This window comes from Triticum aestivum, chromosome 7B (genome assembly GCF_018294505.1).
Source record: "Triticum aestivum cultivar Chinese Spring chromosome 7B, IWGSC CS RefSeq v2.1, whole genome shotgun sequence".
In the NCBI taxonomy this organism is placed as follows: domain Eukaryota; kingdom Viridiplantae; phylum Streptophyta; class Magnoliopsida; order Poales; family Poaceae; genus Triticum; species Triticum aestivum.
In genome coordinates this window covers 342452626-342469322 of record NC_057813.1, presented here as the reverse complement: position 1 = coordinate 342469322, position 16697 = coordinate 342452626, and the positions used below count along the sequence as shown (strand labels likewise).

The window sequence follows — 16697 nt, the reverse complement described above, 5'->3', positions numbered from 1 at the left end:
GGGCATATCTCCAACGGTTTCTGGGTCGTGTGGGAAGGACCCCCCTATCGCAGTCACTCGCTAGGCAACGGTTCCAAATACCGTTGCGGAAAGGGGTTAAAAACCGTTTGTATAACAACTCGTTATACTAGTGCTTGTGGGCCCCACGTGACCTCCCTGACCTAGTTCTGCCTCATATATATATTCACATATATTCCCAAACCACCAGAAGCATCCACGAAAACACTTTCCCAAAGCCGCAACCTTCTGTTCCCATGAGATCCCATCTTGGGGCCTTTTCCGGCATCCTGCCGAAGGGGGATTCGATCACGGAGGGCATCTACATCAACTCTATTGCCCTTCCGATGAAGCGTGAGTAGTTTACCTCAGACCTACGGGTCCATAGCTAGTAGCTAGATGGCTTCTTCTTTCTCTTTGATTCTCAATACCATGTTCTCCTCGATGTTCTTGGAGATCTATCTGATGTAATCTTTTATGGGGTGTGTTTGTCGAGATCCGATGAATTATGGATTTATGATCAGCTTATCTATGAATATTATTTGAATCTTATCTGAATTCTTATATGCATGATTTGATTTCTTTGTATTTCTCTTCGAATTATCGGTTTTGTTTGGCCAACTAGATTGTTTTTTCTTGCAATGGGAGAGGTGCTTAGCTTTGTGTTCAATCTTGCGTGATTTAACCCCGTGACAAAGTAGGGGTAGCGAGACACATATTAAATTGTTGCCATCGAGAATAAAAAGATGGGGTTTACATCATATTGCATGAGTTTATTCCTCTACATCATGTCATTTTACTTAAGGCGTTACTCCGTTCTTTATGAACTTAATACTCTAGATGCATGCTGGATAGCGATCGATGTGTGTAGTAATTGTAGAATGTAGGCAGGAGTCGGTCTACTAGACACAAACATGATGCCTATATTTCATAACCATTGTCTTGGATATCGTCATAACTTTGCGCTTTTCTATTAATTGCTCGACAGTAATTTGTGCACCCACCATATTATTTGCCTTCAAGAGAGAAGCCTATAGTGAAACCTATGGCCCCGGGTCTATTTTCCATCATATTAGTTTCTGATCTATTGTTTTGCAATCTTTTATCTTAAGATCTATAAAACAAAAACCCAAAAATATTTTATCTTTTGTTTAGTTTTATTTATCTATCTCTATCAGATCTCACTTTTGCAAGTGACCGTGAAGGGATTGACAACCCCTTTATCGCATTGGGTGCAAGTGTTTGATTGTTTGTGCAGGTATTGGTGATTTGCGCGTTCTTCTCCTACTAGATTGATACCTTGGTTCTTAAGTGAAGGAAATACTTATCTCTACTTTGCTGCATCATCCTTTCCTCTTCAAAGAAAAAAACCAACGCAAGCTCAAAAAGTAGCAGTGCCCCATGCAGTAGTCGCAGGTGCTCGCAAGTTTTTGAAGGTCAGCATTGGGGGGGGGGTGAACTCCGTCCCCGTGTTCCTTGAACTCATGTCTCATCATACCGCAGACCTGGCACCAATCGGGTAGACATTCATACTTGATCGCAAAGATCTCCCTCTCTCCTCCACGAATCAGCAAGATTGCCTTTTTGAGAGGATTTCTCACGTCAATTCGAACCCTAACCCTATAAAAGTTACCTTAGAAATCAAAAGAAGATGACTCGAGTCCACAAACTCGCCAATCTTAGCAGCCAGCGCCTTCACTTTCCCATGAAAACCAATCGGAAGGTCGATGATGCGAACCCATATCTCAAATTTGTATAGCTCTATCTCCGATGACTTAGTGTATCCATCGTATGGGGCGATAATCACCGGATTGCCTCTGAAGTGCCAGGGACCCCCTTGGGTAACTCTCTCCCAATCGCCCATGCAATTGAATTGCATCTAGAAGAGGCTCTCCTCCAGGGGTTTTGATTTTGACCGGCCTAGCAAGATCCCAGGCCGACCTCATATTGCGAAAGAACCAATAGGTGCTAAACCCTTTGTCCATGTGGACTCTGGCCAAGATCATCCAGCGGAGGTCCTCCTCTGCCGGGGCATCATCTTCCTCGAAAACAACGTCATCGAAGTCGTCTTCCTTGAGGGCTAGCTCCTTCATTAGATCCTCCAGCTTTCCCTTCCCCTTTGATCCTGGAGTCGATGATGCTCCCTGGTTCGCCATAAGCTTGTCGAACGAAAAATATATCGATCTCCCCGGTCTAGCGACCAGCGGAGATAAAGAACCCTAACCCCCCCGGGTGAGGAGACAGAACCAAGACGGGGGAAGCAGTCCGGGACTGCCCCGTGATCGGCCCAGGAACGGACACTCAAACCAACGGAGGAGAAGGAAGACGGGTCTCAACGATCGCCCGCGACGACGAGAGGAACGATAACCCTAGTGTAGGGAAAAGATATCACGCGAAAAAGTAAGTGCGCTAGGGTTACAAGGAAAGTCAATTTATATGGCGGCTCGACACGGGATTGCGCTCAGGTTTTTTTTTTTTTTTTGAGACAAGATTGCGCTCAGGTGCTCCAGATTTGCTGCAAACTAATGCTGGTCGGGCTGGGCTAGGCTAATTTCGGGCTGAAAATTGAAGCCCGAGCCCGATCCAAATATGACACCAAGCAGCAAATCAAAGCCCGACCCTGGCCCGGCTGCCCATGCCCAGGTACTGCGCTAGAAAAAAAAACGACGAGAAGGAGCATATTGGCGTTGCTTCGCGGCGCCACCGTTACCCTTGAGTCGTGTTCCTCCCTTATCCATCCCAACCCAAAGATATATGTGGACGCCACTCTGGAGCGCGTGTCCAAATTAATTCTCCCAGCAAGAGCATCATCCTCCCTGGTCACCGCAGCGCGGTCTGGGGCTATACGATTCTCTGGCTCCTGGTTGTTGCGAATCGCAGATTCTGCAAAGAAGAGGGTTGACTGTATTCCGGCCTTCCGGGAGTTCGAAAATTCTTGGTTTCTTGATGTGGATACTGCTACCTTGCAATGACAACGGGTGGCAAGAAGGGAATTCTCTGAGGCTGTGAGCACATGGTTGCCAGAGGTGCGTCCGCCCCCGTTCTGTAGCCCGGAAGATGTGGTCTCCGTTGCATGACCTTTAATGAGTTGCTACGTGGTCAGCTCTAGCGGCGTTGCGTTCTGGTTCGCCGTAGAGGAGAGGATCGGGCACCGGAGGGTTTGCGCATGCAAGATGTTCGATGTCGGTCCCCAGAGGAGGAGGGTGGGGAGGCGCCTGGTGGGTTTTGCCAAGAAGAGGAGGCGTTCCAAGAGGCAGCAGCCATGGTGGAAGGCGTGGTTCTCTGATTGGAACGATGAGGAAGAGAGCCTCGCCGGCTGGAGGGAGGATGATGAATTGCTCCAGCAGGTTGTTAGCAACGAAGACCTGTCGGAGGATGACAAGTTTCAGACATGGAAGAGCAAGGCCGAGGCGATTGTCGACCTGCGGGAAGCCCAGCAGGATGCCGAAAATGCAGAAGGGCGGTCATGGGAGGATTGGATAGGTTGGGGCAGCACATCCGGCGATGGTGACTGGGGCGGGGGTGGGAGCTTGTCGGACCAGATAACTGATGATCCGACGGAGATAGTGAGGGACAAGGGCATCGCTGAAGCTTTTAGGGACTCTATTGATGAAGATTACAACGACATGTTGTTTGAGGACCGGGTTTTTCTATACGCTTCGACGAAATCGGTACTCTTCTAGCACTAGTTATAAGATATAATTTTCTCATCATCTTTACTACCAATCATGCACCGCTTTCCAATGCGGTCTACTATTATACTACCTCTGTCCTGGTTTATTAGTCCCTTTAGTATTTTGTGCAAAACTTTGACCTTAGATTTAATTAAAAAATGTTAATGCATGTAACCAAAAATAATATCTCTCAAAACTATGTTCAAATACGAATCCAGGGATATAATTTTTGCTAACATGCATTATTATTTACTTAATTAAATCTATGGTCAAAGTTTGGCACAAAATACTATGGGGACCAATAAACCAGGACGGAGGTAGTACCTAGTACTATAACAATAACTTAAACCTTATTACCGTGCAACATTGCTCTAGATCCTTTTCGATGTAGTCATACAGATGTTGGGGAACTGGATCTAACAAGAAAATTGTACTCTGCAGGCCAAATTCCTAGCATTGTTGATCGTTGTTCCATGGGTGTTGGATCTTCTAGTACATGACTATGTTATGATGCCATTTCTAGACAGGTAATTCATCTTACTGCTATGGCGTTCCATATCTTCCCTTTCCTCTGTTTTCTTTTTTGTTGAAAGAATCGATTACGTTGGTCATTGTACAATAACAGGTATGTCGAGAAGGTACCACTCGCCGCTGAAATGCTTGATGTAAGACGCAGCCAGAAGATTCAGATGATAAAGGACCTAAATATTGAGAAAGCAAGATTCCGTTTTGAAGTAGAGATCGGTAAATCTCCTCCACTTTCTGATGAGGAGTTCTGGTCAGAGTTGCGGGAAAAAGCGTGAGGCTATTATTCTTTCTTGCCAAGTTGTTGCTTATATTAGCGCCCTTGCAATTTTGACATGAACATTCATCTTCTCCTCTGTGAAAATGATAGTCAGGAACATCGTTTCGCGGCCCGATAAATTTATCTGGTTAACTGTAACGGGTCTGCTCTGTTACTTTAACAGGGTAGAGCTGAGGGATGAATGGAGATTAGAAAACCGACAAGCATTTGCAAATATCTGGTCTGATATGGTTTATGGGGTTGCCCTATTCCTTCTTATGTACTTTAACCAGAGTAAAGTAAGTACATACATCATATAAGCAGCTTCTTATTTTTTTGATTATATTCAATTGTAAAAGTGTGCAATTAAGTTCGTATAGCATTCCTCTTGATGGCGTGTACCACGTGGATCTGTGTTTTTTTCTCTGTAAAGTAAATCAGAAGTCATCAAAATTGCTGCGCTGTTAGGCCTAGCGAATAACTAATTAACGTTGGCGGTTAAGACTAATGTTGTGTCAAATATTTGAAGAGGTCAACTGATCTAAGTTTTCCCTGATCTGTTCATACTTGATAATGTTTTGTTTTAAGATAGTGTTGTATTAACATCACCTCAATTTCAATGATACCTTTTATTTTACTATCATCAGTAAAAGTGTGCGGGTGTCTGTAAAACGTGATGGAAGCGTCTGAACCCCCAACAGGGAGCCCATGTTGTGTTATATTGATCGAGCGAGAGAGAGCCTCTCGAAAGATATAGGAGGGTTCGGTTGGCAAACAACCGTACAGAGATCTTACAGAGAGAAATAGAGATAAGAAGTTAAAACAGAAAAGACTATCTCTATGGCGCAAGACAAGTCCTTGGCGCCTGCTACATCTCTACAATATCTCATGATTAACACCCTCCCTTAATCTGAACTTCGTAAGTTTAGATTACGTTTAAACTCTTCAAAGGGTCCTGTAGCTAGTGCCTTTGTGAAGCCATCCGCAATTTGGTCCTTGGAGTGAACAAACCGAATATCCAATTCTTTATTTGCAACTTGTTCCCTCACAAAATGATAATCAATCTCAATATGCTTGGTACGAGCATGAAAGACAGGATTAGCTGACAAATATGTAGCACCAAGGTTGTCACACCAAAGACATGGTGTTTGAGTGTGATATATTCCAAGTTCCTTGAGCATGGACTTTACCCAGATAATTTCTGCTGTTGCATTCGCCAGTGCCTTGTATTCTGCCTCAGTACTGGATCTAGAAACTGTGGCATGTTTCTTTGCACACTAGGAGATCAAGTTAGGACCAAAGAAAACTGCAAAACCACCAGTTGACCTTCTGTCATCTAAGCAACCTGCCCAGTCAGAATCAGAAAAAGCACTAACAAGTGTAGATGTTGACTTGCTGAAAGTTAACCCAACACTCAATGTGTGTCTAACATATCTCAATATGCGTTTTGCGACAGTCCAATGAGCAGTGGTTGGTGCATGAAGGTATTGACAAGCTTTATTTACTGCAAAGGAAATATCAGGCCTGGTGAGAGTCAAGTACTGAAGTGCACCTACCAAACTTCTGTACTTAGTCAAGAGTTCTCCTTCAGCAAGTGAGAGCTTCTCTGAACTGGACAAGGGTGTTGGAGAGGGTTTACAACCCTGTAAGCCAAGTCTGCTCAAAAGGTCAGTGGCATATTTTTCCTGAGAGAGATGAAGACCACCTTCTCTAGTTCTCTTAACCTCAATACCAAGAAAGAAATGCAAGTCATCTAGATCCTTGAGAGCAAATTCTGAGTTCAAATCTGATAAGAGAGCTCTAACTGCTTCATTTGACGAGCTTGTGACAATGATATCATCAACATAGATAGGTACAAAAATTGAAGTATTTGACTTATTGTAAATGAACAAAGATGTATCAGATTTTGAAGGAGTGAAGCCAAGTTGTTGCAACTTTGCACTTAGGCGAGAATAGCATGCTCTGGGAGCTTGTTTCAGTCCATAAAAAGATCTGTCAAGCCTGCGTATGTGAGACAGTTTGTTTTTATCTACAAACCCAGGAGGTTGCTTCATATATACTTCCTCTTCCAGAACACCATGAAGGAACGCATTCTGTACATCTAGCTGTCTGAGACTCCATCCTCTAGACACAACAATAGATAGAACAAGACGAATAGTAGCAGCCTTAACAACATGACTGAAAGTGTCTTCATAATCTATGCCATATCTCTGTTTGAAACCTTTAGCCTCAAGCCTGGCTTTATATTGACTTATCGTACCATCATACCTTCTTTTTATCCTGAAAACCCACTTGCAATCAATCACATTTTTACCTTGCCGTGAGGGAACTAAATGCCACGTGTTATTTCTATGAAGAACCTAATACTCATCCTCCATAGCTTGCTTCCAATTTGGACCAGCGAGGGCCTCCTGATATGTACGGGGTTCTCCCGTGGAAGCAGCCAAACCATATTTAATTTTCTAATTTGTAGGCTGAATAACACCTGCTCGAAGACGTGTGTATGGTGGTGTAGCAGCGCATGGCTGCGCAGAAGATCCGAGCCCTACTACGGAAGAACCAGCGGCAGTAGCTTCCTCGGACGAAGCTGCGGATCCCGAAGAAACATCACGCACACCTGCCGGATCCTCTGTGGCCGAGGACAACACAGGGGAAGTGGGCGCTAGACCCCAAACATTAGAAAAAATAAGTTGCAATTGTTTGGTAGACACACTAGTAGAAATAGGATATGCCAATTGATGAATTTTTGCTCTTTGGCATGAATCACAAACAGTTTCTGAATTTCTCTCACCAACAACCGGGAGTTTATTTTTGCTAAGAATTTGATGAACGGTAGCAAACGAGGGATGGCCTAAACGGCTGTGCCACCTTTCAGCAGAAAGCTTGATGGCACCATAGACTTGTTTACTGAGTTGACAATACTGAGGAAGCAATGCATAGAGCCCTTGCACACATGTGCCCCTATGGAGAACTTTCTTCGTGACCTGATCCTTGATCAAAAGAAAAAAGGGTGAAACTCAAGAAAGACATTGTTATCAAGGGCAATATGATGAACGAAAAGAAGTGTTTTTGAAGCATTAGGAACATGCAATATTCCGTTAAGAACTAGACTTTTATGTGGGGTTTTGATAATTAATTGACCAATATGACTAATCTCCATACCTGCACCATTGGCTGCGGTGTAGATCTGATCATGGCCACGGTATTTTTCATGCATAGTCACCTTCTCGAGTTCACCGGTGATATGATTTGTAGCGCCCGTGTCTAAATACCAATTGGTATCGACACCATAAGAAGCATCAACTGTAGCTGCGGTTTTTTTCTTTTGGGAATTGTCATCGGCATAACGCCAATCACAATCTTTGGCAAGATGGTTAGTTATTTTACAAATTTGGCACCTGCCTTCATAGCCTTCGTACCCCTGAAAGTTATTGCACCCCCTGGTGTTGTTGTAGGAGGGGCACCTAAGGTTGTAGCCGCCGCCGGAGTTACCCTAGGGATGGTAGCCGCCGCCACCCCCATTGTGATGACCACCACCACTGTTGTGGAGATAGCCGCCACCGTGACCAACATTGGGGCCGCCGCCACCAGACTAGCCACCAGTAGGGTTGTTGTAGCCGCCACCACCGTGGCCGCCACCAGATCGTGATCCGCCGCCACCGCCTCCCTTTTGCTGGCCGTGAAAGCCCTTGGGAGTTCCTTGGCGGCCGCTGCGGGAAGCCGCATTTCCTGAAGATTTGAAGCCGGCAACACCTGTCCCGTGGAACATCTCGACTCTCTGATCGAAGTTGGCCACCATGGAGAACAAGATCTCGACGGTGATCGGCTCGGTGCGGATGTCCAAGGCAGAGATGATGGGTTGATACTCCATATCAAGCCCTGCCACGATGAAGGAAACGAGCTCGTCCTCCCAGATCGGCTTGCCCGCCGCCGCGAGTTCGTCGGAGGGAGCACGCATGGCGCCAAAGTATGCTGATGCCGACTGGTTGCCCTTCTGTGCGTTGGTGAGGGAGGCACGGATGTTGTTGACGCGCGAGAGGGAGACAACTGAGAACTTGGTGCTCAACGCCGTCTAGATGGCATGCGAGGTTTCCATCGACGCGACCTGAACGAGCACCTCTTTGGAGAGATTGCGAAGGAGGTACGCGATGATTTGCTGATCCTGGACGAACCATGGGGCATAGGCAGGGTTCGGGATCACCTGGTCCTTGCCCTCTTTATCTTTTGTGGTGATGGTTTTGGGAGGCTCCTCTAGGGTTTGATCTATATAGCCATACAAGCTAGCACCCATTATCTGGGATCCCGCTTGAGCTCGCCAGAAAACATAGTTCGTCCGGGAGAGTGGCTCGGAGGTGTTGTAGTTGAGGCCGAAGGTGATGGGGGTGGCAGAGGTTGACATGGCGGAAGGTGGGTGGAGGGAGATCGAAGGAGGCTAGCTAGATGTGATGGAAGGGCCTGCTCTGTATACCATGTTGAATTCATGCTCCAGCCAACTCATCCAAAAGTCCGCTGATGGAGGGAGACGGGCAATATATTTCAACAAGACGCTTCCATCATGTTTTACATGGTATCAGAGCCAAGAGGTCTTGAGTTCAAGACCATGCCAATGCAGTATTAAAAACAAATATTCTGCGGCCTACATAAAACCCACGTCTAAGGACTAAATAAGCCTAGACGTGAGGGGGGTGTTGAAATATATTGTCCATCTCCTTCCATCAGTTCGGACTTTTGGATGAGTTGGCTGGAGCATAGATTCAACAGTGTCCACATTTTCTGTGAGTGATAATGGCTTATCCCCCCCCCCCCTAATAATAGGCAAGTTATCTTGTTATCAATTGTCATGCATCTTGCTCTTACTGTCGCCTATGCTTCCAGGTTGCAATGATAAAGTTCACAGGATATAAGTTGCTAAACAATATCTCGGACAGTGGGAAGGCTTTTCTTATCATTTTAGTGTCAGATATCCTTCTAGGGTAAGTTATATCAATTCATTTCTGAAATGTGTCTATTTGTCTTTTAGTGTCATGATATATTTATCTCTCTAGTTCTCTGAATTTTCCATTTAGAACAATGCATTTATAGTTACAAGTGATCCTAGAAATAGAACTGAGTAAACATCATGTTGTCTTTAGCTTTAGTGTTCTTGTTATTTCTCTCGGTGATGAAGTAATTTGCTCATTTAAAAAAAATAGAAGTGACCGAAGTGCGCATAAGATTTTCTTCGTTCTTTCCTGCCTTCTGTGAGACGTTTATAGCTTATTTTATGTGTCAGAGTCTTAATAAACCAACGAGTTAGGATATTTAATCTTCTTTACAATCTGGTTAGGAAATATTGAATTTTACATACCTTTTTAGTTTCATGTAACTGCAGAACTAGGTTATTTTGTGCCTTAGAAGCTGATTAACACAGAGTTATCTGAACTGCTGTGAGAAAAACAGGAACCCTACCTGTACGAGTTTGTATTTATGCTTCATGTGACATATTTTCACATTTTACAGCTAACATGTAGTTCTGTAAGTCTGCTTATGTTCTGTTATTTTTATCATGTGCATGTAAACGAAGGCTACTATTATTTTGTTTTACCATCTGTCCTTGTTTAATTACCGCCTGTGATCTTGTCGACTATATGAACAGCATCTAGCTGCAATATCACAGGTACCATTCGGAGGCAGGTTGGCATTCATTGGTGGAAATTATTCTTGACCACTATGGACTGGAAACAGATCAAGCTGCAGTCACCTTTTTCGTTTGTCTGGTTCCAGTTGCCCTGGACGTATTTATAAAGTTTTGGGTAGGTCTACTCTCTACCTTAAAGTCAAGCTACAAGGGACAGGACACTATATTTAATAATATAAAGAAAACCATATTTGCTGTTAGAACTCATAATAATTTTGAAAGTTCTTTTCATAATAAAACTTGTACGAGGGTTTGAACCAATATGCTTCAGACTTTCCTTCATTCCACATTTCAGCAACTCCGGCACTAACATCAAATTGCATTAAATTTAATATTCTTTGTTAAGCTCCAACATTTAGTAGCCACATCTTTTGGATGATGCAATGCAACTTCATTTTCCTGAAACTACTCTGTATAAGTGTCACTAACAATTCACATTGTAATGTACAAGTACCAATGGCTCACAAACCATAATTAGGAGTACCTGTTCGCTGGATTAGATCGGGATACTTAGTTTAGTTTCCACATTTTGCAGGTGTACAAATACCTTCCAAGACTATCACCTAGTGTGGGAAACATCTTGGATGAAATAAGGCGTCACTAGGAATTCTTTCCATCAGGAATTTTGGTTCCTTCCTTTAGGAAATTGCTAGTAGAATTTCACAATCCAGGTATGTATTGACTTGCATGTACTGTTGGCTCCTACTTGCCAATGTTTGATAAATAGTGAAAAAACTACCTGTGACTGATACGGTTATTCATTCACCCTTCAATTTTTTTTTTGGTGAAAGCCCTTAAATTATATTGAAGCTGGTTTCTGCAGATGCCGTTACCAATTATTCTGATGAGAAAATTAATAATAGCTGGTAAATTGCAAGTGTAATTTAACGCAAATCTTTGTGGTGGTGTAGTCAAGCTATTTATACTATTTCTTGATTCTTGTTCAGGTGATTGAAACTTCAAAATATTCCAATCTTTTTATAAATGAAGTAAAAATGCCTAAATTCCAAACAATTGTAAACAAGTCTAATACGTGGCAAATAGTAGGGGTGGCCTGATCTTAATGAATTGGAAGTGAATTTGAGAAAGAACACGAGATGTATGCCAGCCCAAAGATCTCATCCTCTGACATACATTCACTTGAACACAAGAATACCAAACCAACTCTTTATTCCTGATGTTACAATAATAGGGAGGTGGCTGAAAAGGCAGACTTAGTGCATCAGCATCTATACATTATTTAGGCGTAGCAGGCCTCTATCAGGGTAATAGACTAAGCGGAAGCTTAATCGTAGCCATTGGTGGGGCTCATAACACACTGGGAAATACTCCTGGGACACATCCTAGTCGGTGAACTCAACGGCATCTCCACACCATAGGGGTGATCCTCGGGATCTGGCCAAAATCAACAAGCTAGATGAGTACATTGAATGTACTCGCAAGCAATCAAAACCAAGAATAAGATGCCAGCTGAATCCAAATCTCAAACTACATCACCCATAAAACAACAACTCCAAATCCAAGAAAGGCATAAAAAGCAGCGACTATTTTTTCTTCTTCGAGAAAACGCAAGAAGAGCTTGCATTTCATTGCTTTGGAAAGAAAGAGAGTTTCAGTTACAATCCTCCTAGGAGGGAATTACAGGGGCTGGGGGCATATCAGTGCACGTCCCAGGTTTGAGGCAAGATGGCACGAAGCCCGAGGGCGCCGGCTCTGGCCCAGAGGATGGCCTCGTCTTTGATCTTCGTGAGCAGGTCGGTCGTCGAGGGCTGGCCTCTGTTGAAAACGCAGTCGTTGCGGTGCTTCCATATCATCCATGGGACGAGGAGGGTCGCGGAGGCGAGGCCCTTGCGCATGGGCATTGGGGTGACATGTCGCGCCGTGCGCCACCAGTCGTTGAGGGAGATCTCTCTGTCGGGCGGGGCGCAGGGAAGTCTGAGCCAGTGCAGAACCTCATGCCATATTTGCCTGGTGAAGGGGCAGGCGAGGGTGAGATGGTGCATGGTCTTGGGGCCCTGGTCGCAAAGGAGGCAACGTGCGGGGTGCTGCAGGCCGCGGCGGGCGAGGCGGTCGGCAGTCCAACATCGGTCCAGGCGGGCGAGCCAGTGGAAGAAGCGGACGCGCGGGGGTGCCCAATTCTTCCAGGTGAGCTTCCATGCATCGCAGCCCATGGAACCATTGAATGTGGCGAGGTAGGCTGATTTGGCGGAGTAGACGCCGCTTGTGCTCCACTTCCAGGTGAGGCGGTCTGGCTCGGCGGAGAGGGTTGTGGCGCTGATAGCCTGCCAGAGCCGTAGGTATTGCTCAATCTCGTGTATGCCGATCATGCCGTGTATGTCCCGTGCCCACTGGTCGGCCTGGAGTCCATCGGCGACGGTCCTGAGCTTGCGGCGGCGCTTGGGGATGCAAGCGTAAAGGAGCGGCGCGATCTCGCAAAAAAAAGCAGCGAGTATAGCCAGCCATATCCGAAGATAAGGGATGTAACTCAGCACATAATTTAACCGGAGGCACTTGTTGTAGAATTAGTTTCAACGGAGGTCCGCTAACTACGCAGTCAACGGACGGGGCGATCTCAAGCCGCCACCGCCTAGCCTCCCACCCTCCCCTTTCCTTCCTCGCCGCCACCGGAGGCTGCTGTCGGGCAAGCCCGGGCTACAGCTGAGGAAGGTGGAGGCGGGGCACCTGCTGATGCACTCGGTGCTCATGGGCACCTGGATCTTGTAAAGCTTAGGGTTGTGGGAAACTGCACCCTAATACGGGTGTGGCTCTTTATATATATATAGGGGTACACCATGTGTACAAATACAATATACAGTTACGTACGGAAGCTCTATGTAAATATAGTCTAACACCCTTCCTCAATCTTACCTGTGACCATGTGTGCTCCTTCATACGGATCTGGGTCGCATGACTTGTCGTTCCTCGATGCGGTTGGGGCTGGAGGTGGGGATTCAGATCGAGAGAAATCCCTAGCCGACACTGGTTGGCCGCGAGTTCGCGACGCCCGAGGGTGCCGTTTTTTCTCCATGAGACGTTCATCGGATCTGCTTCCACCTCTATCATGCCATTTGTCTCCCGGGTAAAAACCCTAACTGCAGTGGGCGGCGACGGCGCCTTCTGCATCGTTCATATCTTGAAGGCGTCACCTTGGGAGATAGTTGGCTGGTGGACACCGTTGGGTTTGCTTTGGTGGCGATCTGGATCAGGAGGTGGTGCAGTGTGGCATCTACTGCGTCAGCGACGGTGGGTCTCGGTGGCATGGCGTAGCGGAGTCTTGGCGATGAACGTGTATTGATGGACGCGCACAGGGTGGTGGCGATGTTTGGCTTCGTGGTGGCGTTGACAGTTGGGCCTGACAAGGTCAATGCGTGGATCTCTCCTAAAGTTGGGACGACGGAAGATGGCAGCGGCGGATTTTGGAGTGTGCGCATGCGGTGCGTCGCATTGAGGGTCTGCTAGACCGGCTGGTTATCTCGGCTTGCCGCGGGGCTACTTGGTGAGGCCACCAGATTAGATGGTGTGTGTTGGTGTGTGGTTAGGGCACATTATCAAGCTAGTAGGTGTAGCGACATGGATCGCCCGGAAGGTGACTTTGGGTTGATCCATGTATTTTTTTTTCACTGTTGAATAAATAATAAAGATAGCTGTGCGCATCGCTCGATGCAGAGGTCGGGGGTTGTCCTCCTTTTCGAAAAAAACATAATTTAACCAGAAAGCCAGGATCAGTGTAAGTAAAGATCACCATGAGTGTGTACTGATGAGGTGCCACTACTCCGGGACTGTGCATATTGATAAATGATTACCAAGAACAGGGTCTGAATCAGGTGCCGTCTGGTATTGGGACAGTATTTAACTGGAAGTCCGGGATCAACATATGGTAACTGGCAAGCCAGGTTCTACGTATATAACCATTGAAACAGGAATCGTGAGGTTAACCACATAATCTGTGGGAGCAACGTATCATAAATTCATAAGTGTAACCACCAAGACGCGTCGTGAGACCCTCAGACTTAGTGGGATCAACCGAAGAATTATAACTACACAAGATTGGACCCACACCATCACTAACTCAGATCAGTGAGATGTAAATCCATCCGGTAGGATTAACATCCGTCAAAACTCTAATTCATGTATAGCCAACTGTGTCCCTCTCTGAACAAGATGCAAACGTAGCGGCAGACGGGCAGAGCCACTTTTCGGTATTACTTAAAGCTGAATCTTTTACTTTCAGGTCTTGTTTACAACATCCAGTTTGGCTTAGATCGAAAAGTGTGACCTTATCCCGACAGCGTCCATTCCGTGGACACGGCTATTCGAATAGTTTTTACTTCCCAGAGGTCATACACTGTACCTATGCAACGAAACATCTCAACAAAGATATCTCGCCAAGCTCATACTTTCTACCAGAATACTGATAAAGTCTTGGAACTTACCCTGAGAGATAAGACTTGGTCCTTTCCACTTTGCAAAAATGGTTATCAAATATCCCCTTGACTCGAGATTCTATTAAGTTCCCAGCTTGACGAGGCCAAGCCTAATCCATAAGTTCTATTAATGCCTTCCCCACACCCAGCCACATTAATAAACCCGCTCATAGTGGTATACCTTTAGTAAGAAAACATGACTTAAGCCCCTATCAGGATCTCCCATAAGATTACATGGTCGCACTATATTAAGCTAGTTTACCGGCAATTTGGACTCATCAAGCCAGTAATTTTTATTAGAGTTACTGTAATAACCATTCCTAACAGAAGTTACCAGCATCGTCTTTTCATATCATGCTTCACTCACAAAAGTAAAGCATCAAATCCATCATATTTCAAAAGCATCCATATGCCCACAGTACTTCATTTTTTTAGAACGAAGACGCCAGATGCGTACGGCTTTAAATTAATAAAGCCCCAACGGCAGCATACCACATCAAGTCTAAGTACAAATCACCAAAAGCCTAGCGGCTTAGACACGAAAGTTCAGATGAAGTTAACAAGACGCCAATCGAGATTACAGGGCTAAGCCCGTACAAAGCACGCAGGCTCGTCAGGCAGCAAAATGCACGAAAAAATCATGGCTCCCTAGCCATCGCATACACTTGCATTAGTCGTTGGTGGGCAGTCTTGATCAGCTCAGCATCCTTGCGCCTCCCCAACGGACTCCACTGCTGCAATAGAAGGTTGCATTTGAAGATGATATTAGCAGGATGATTAGGAAAACATCCTTCTATAGTGAACTTGTTCCTAGTAAGCCATAAGGCCCAGAGAAGCGCCCCGACACAACTCCACATGACCCGGAAAGCAGAGCCCTTGATCCCGGCAAGGAGGTTGAAGAGCTCCGGCGCCGAACGCGGGTCCCAAAGGACCCCAGCCGCTGTCCGAACGGCACTCCATGCAAACCTTGCTAAAGGGCACCGAAAGAAAGCATGATTGGCGTCCTCCGGCTCCCCGCATAAGGCACACGGGCCCGTAGCCGGCCCATTGCGTTTGGCAACGTTCAAGGAAGTGGGAAGCCTATCGCGATACAGTTGCCAAATGAAAAGTTTGATCTTCAAAGGCATCCGCGCTTTCCACAGGCCTGCGATCACCGGCTGTGTCGACCCTTGACACAACTTGCGATATAAGGACTTTACCGAGAATTTCCCGGAGTTGGTGAGCGCCCAACTCACCGAATCAGGCTGATCCGAGAGGCCCACCGATTCAATTAAGTGCATCAAGGTCACGAGGCTAGCCTGCTCGGGTCCGTTGAGCTCTCGCTTGAACTGAATCGTCGGAGGCGTCGCATCAAGCACATCTGCCACCGATGCCGCGGTGTTAACAGCAATATCGTACAGCTCCCGGAATTCAATCCAAAGGGGTTGAGTACCTATCCAAAGGTCAGTCCAGAAGCGCGCGGATCTGCCGTTCCGACCGCAAATTTTGCCCCCATGGCAAAGGCAGGTTTGAGCAGCTGAAGATCATTCCAAAACGGGGAGCCCCTCGCCCTTCCTTCGAAAAAGTTCCCGTTCGGGAAATACTTGGCTCTAAGTAGGTCGGCCCACAACCCTGCGGCCCCCTGGGTGATTTTCCAAATCCATTTACACATCAGCGCGATGTTAAACCACCTGGAATTGGTGATCCCAAGGCCACCCAGGGTCCTTGGGCCGGCACACCCAGGCCCATTTAACCATGTGGTATTTATGGTGCGGGCCAGTTCCTTCCCAAAAGAACTTGGCCCGCGGCGTGTCAAACTTGGCATGAACCCCTTCCGCCAGTAAAAACAGGCCCATTGCAAACATAGGCAACGAAGACAAGCTTGAGTTAGTAAGCACGAGCCTCGCCGCTTTTGACAGAAATTTACCCCGCCACGGGCAGACCCTAGTCCTCACTTTAGCGCATAGAGGATCCCAATCCTCTATCGTGGGTCGCTTGGTACCTACCGGAAGGCCTAGATACACAAACAGGAATTTGCCCACTTTGCAGTTGAGCAAATCCGCAACGCGGTTTCCTTCCTCGGCCTCGATCCCCATCGAGAGCACCTCACATTTGTGGAAGTTGATTTTGAGGCCCGACATAAGCTCAAAACTGAGCAAAAT

At 46.2% G+C, this 16697-nt stretch overlaps 1 protein-coding gene across 4 annotated transcripts in view; it reads left to right on the top strand.

Moving 5' to 3' along the window:
• Positions 1 to 2683: 2683 nt before the first annotated feature.
• Positions 2684 to 16697, top strand: part of LOC123157110 (chloroplast envelope membrane protein) — a 30144-nt gene continuing 16130 nt past the window's right edge. For 2 of the 4 annotated variants that reach the window (XM_044575356.1, XM_044575355.1), the window contains exons 1-7: positions 2686 to 3668; positions 4113 to 4198; positions 4297 to 4470; positions 4640 to 4754; positions 9331 to 9428; positions 10112 to 10247; positions 10668 to 10803. In XM_044575356.1, coding sequence (XP_044431291.1) covers positions 3081 to 3668; positions 4113 to 4198; positions 4297 to 4470; positions 4640 to 4754; positions 9331 to 9428; positions 10112 to 10247; positions 10668 to 10736 — 1266 coding nt within the window. In that variant the 5' untranslated portion in view covers positions 2686 to 3080 and the 3' untranslated portion in view covers positions 10737 to 10803. Of the gene's footprint in view, positions 3669 to 4112; positions 4199 to 4296; positions 4471 to 4639; positions 4755 to 5911; positions 6123 to 6928; positions 7135 to 9330; positions 9429 to 10111; positions 10248 to 10667; positions 10804 to 16697 lie in introns of those variants that run through there. The other 2 variants (XM_044575357.1, XM_044575358.1) reach the window with 2 other exon arrangements.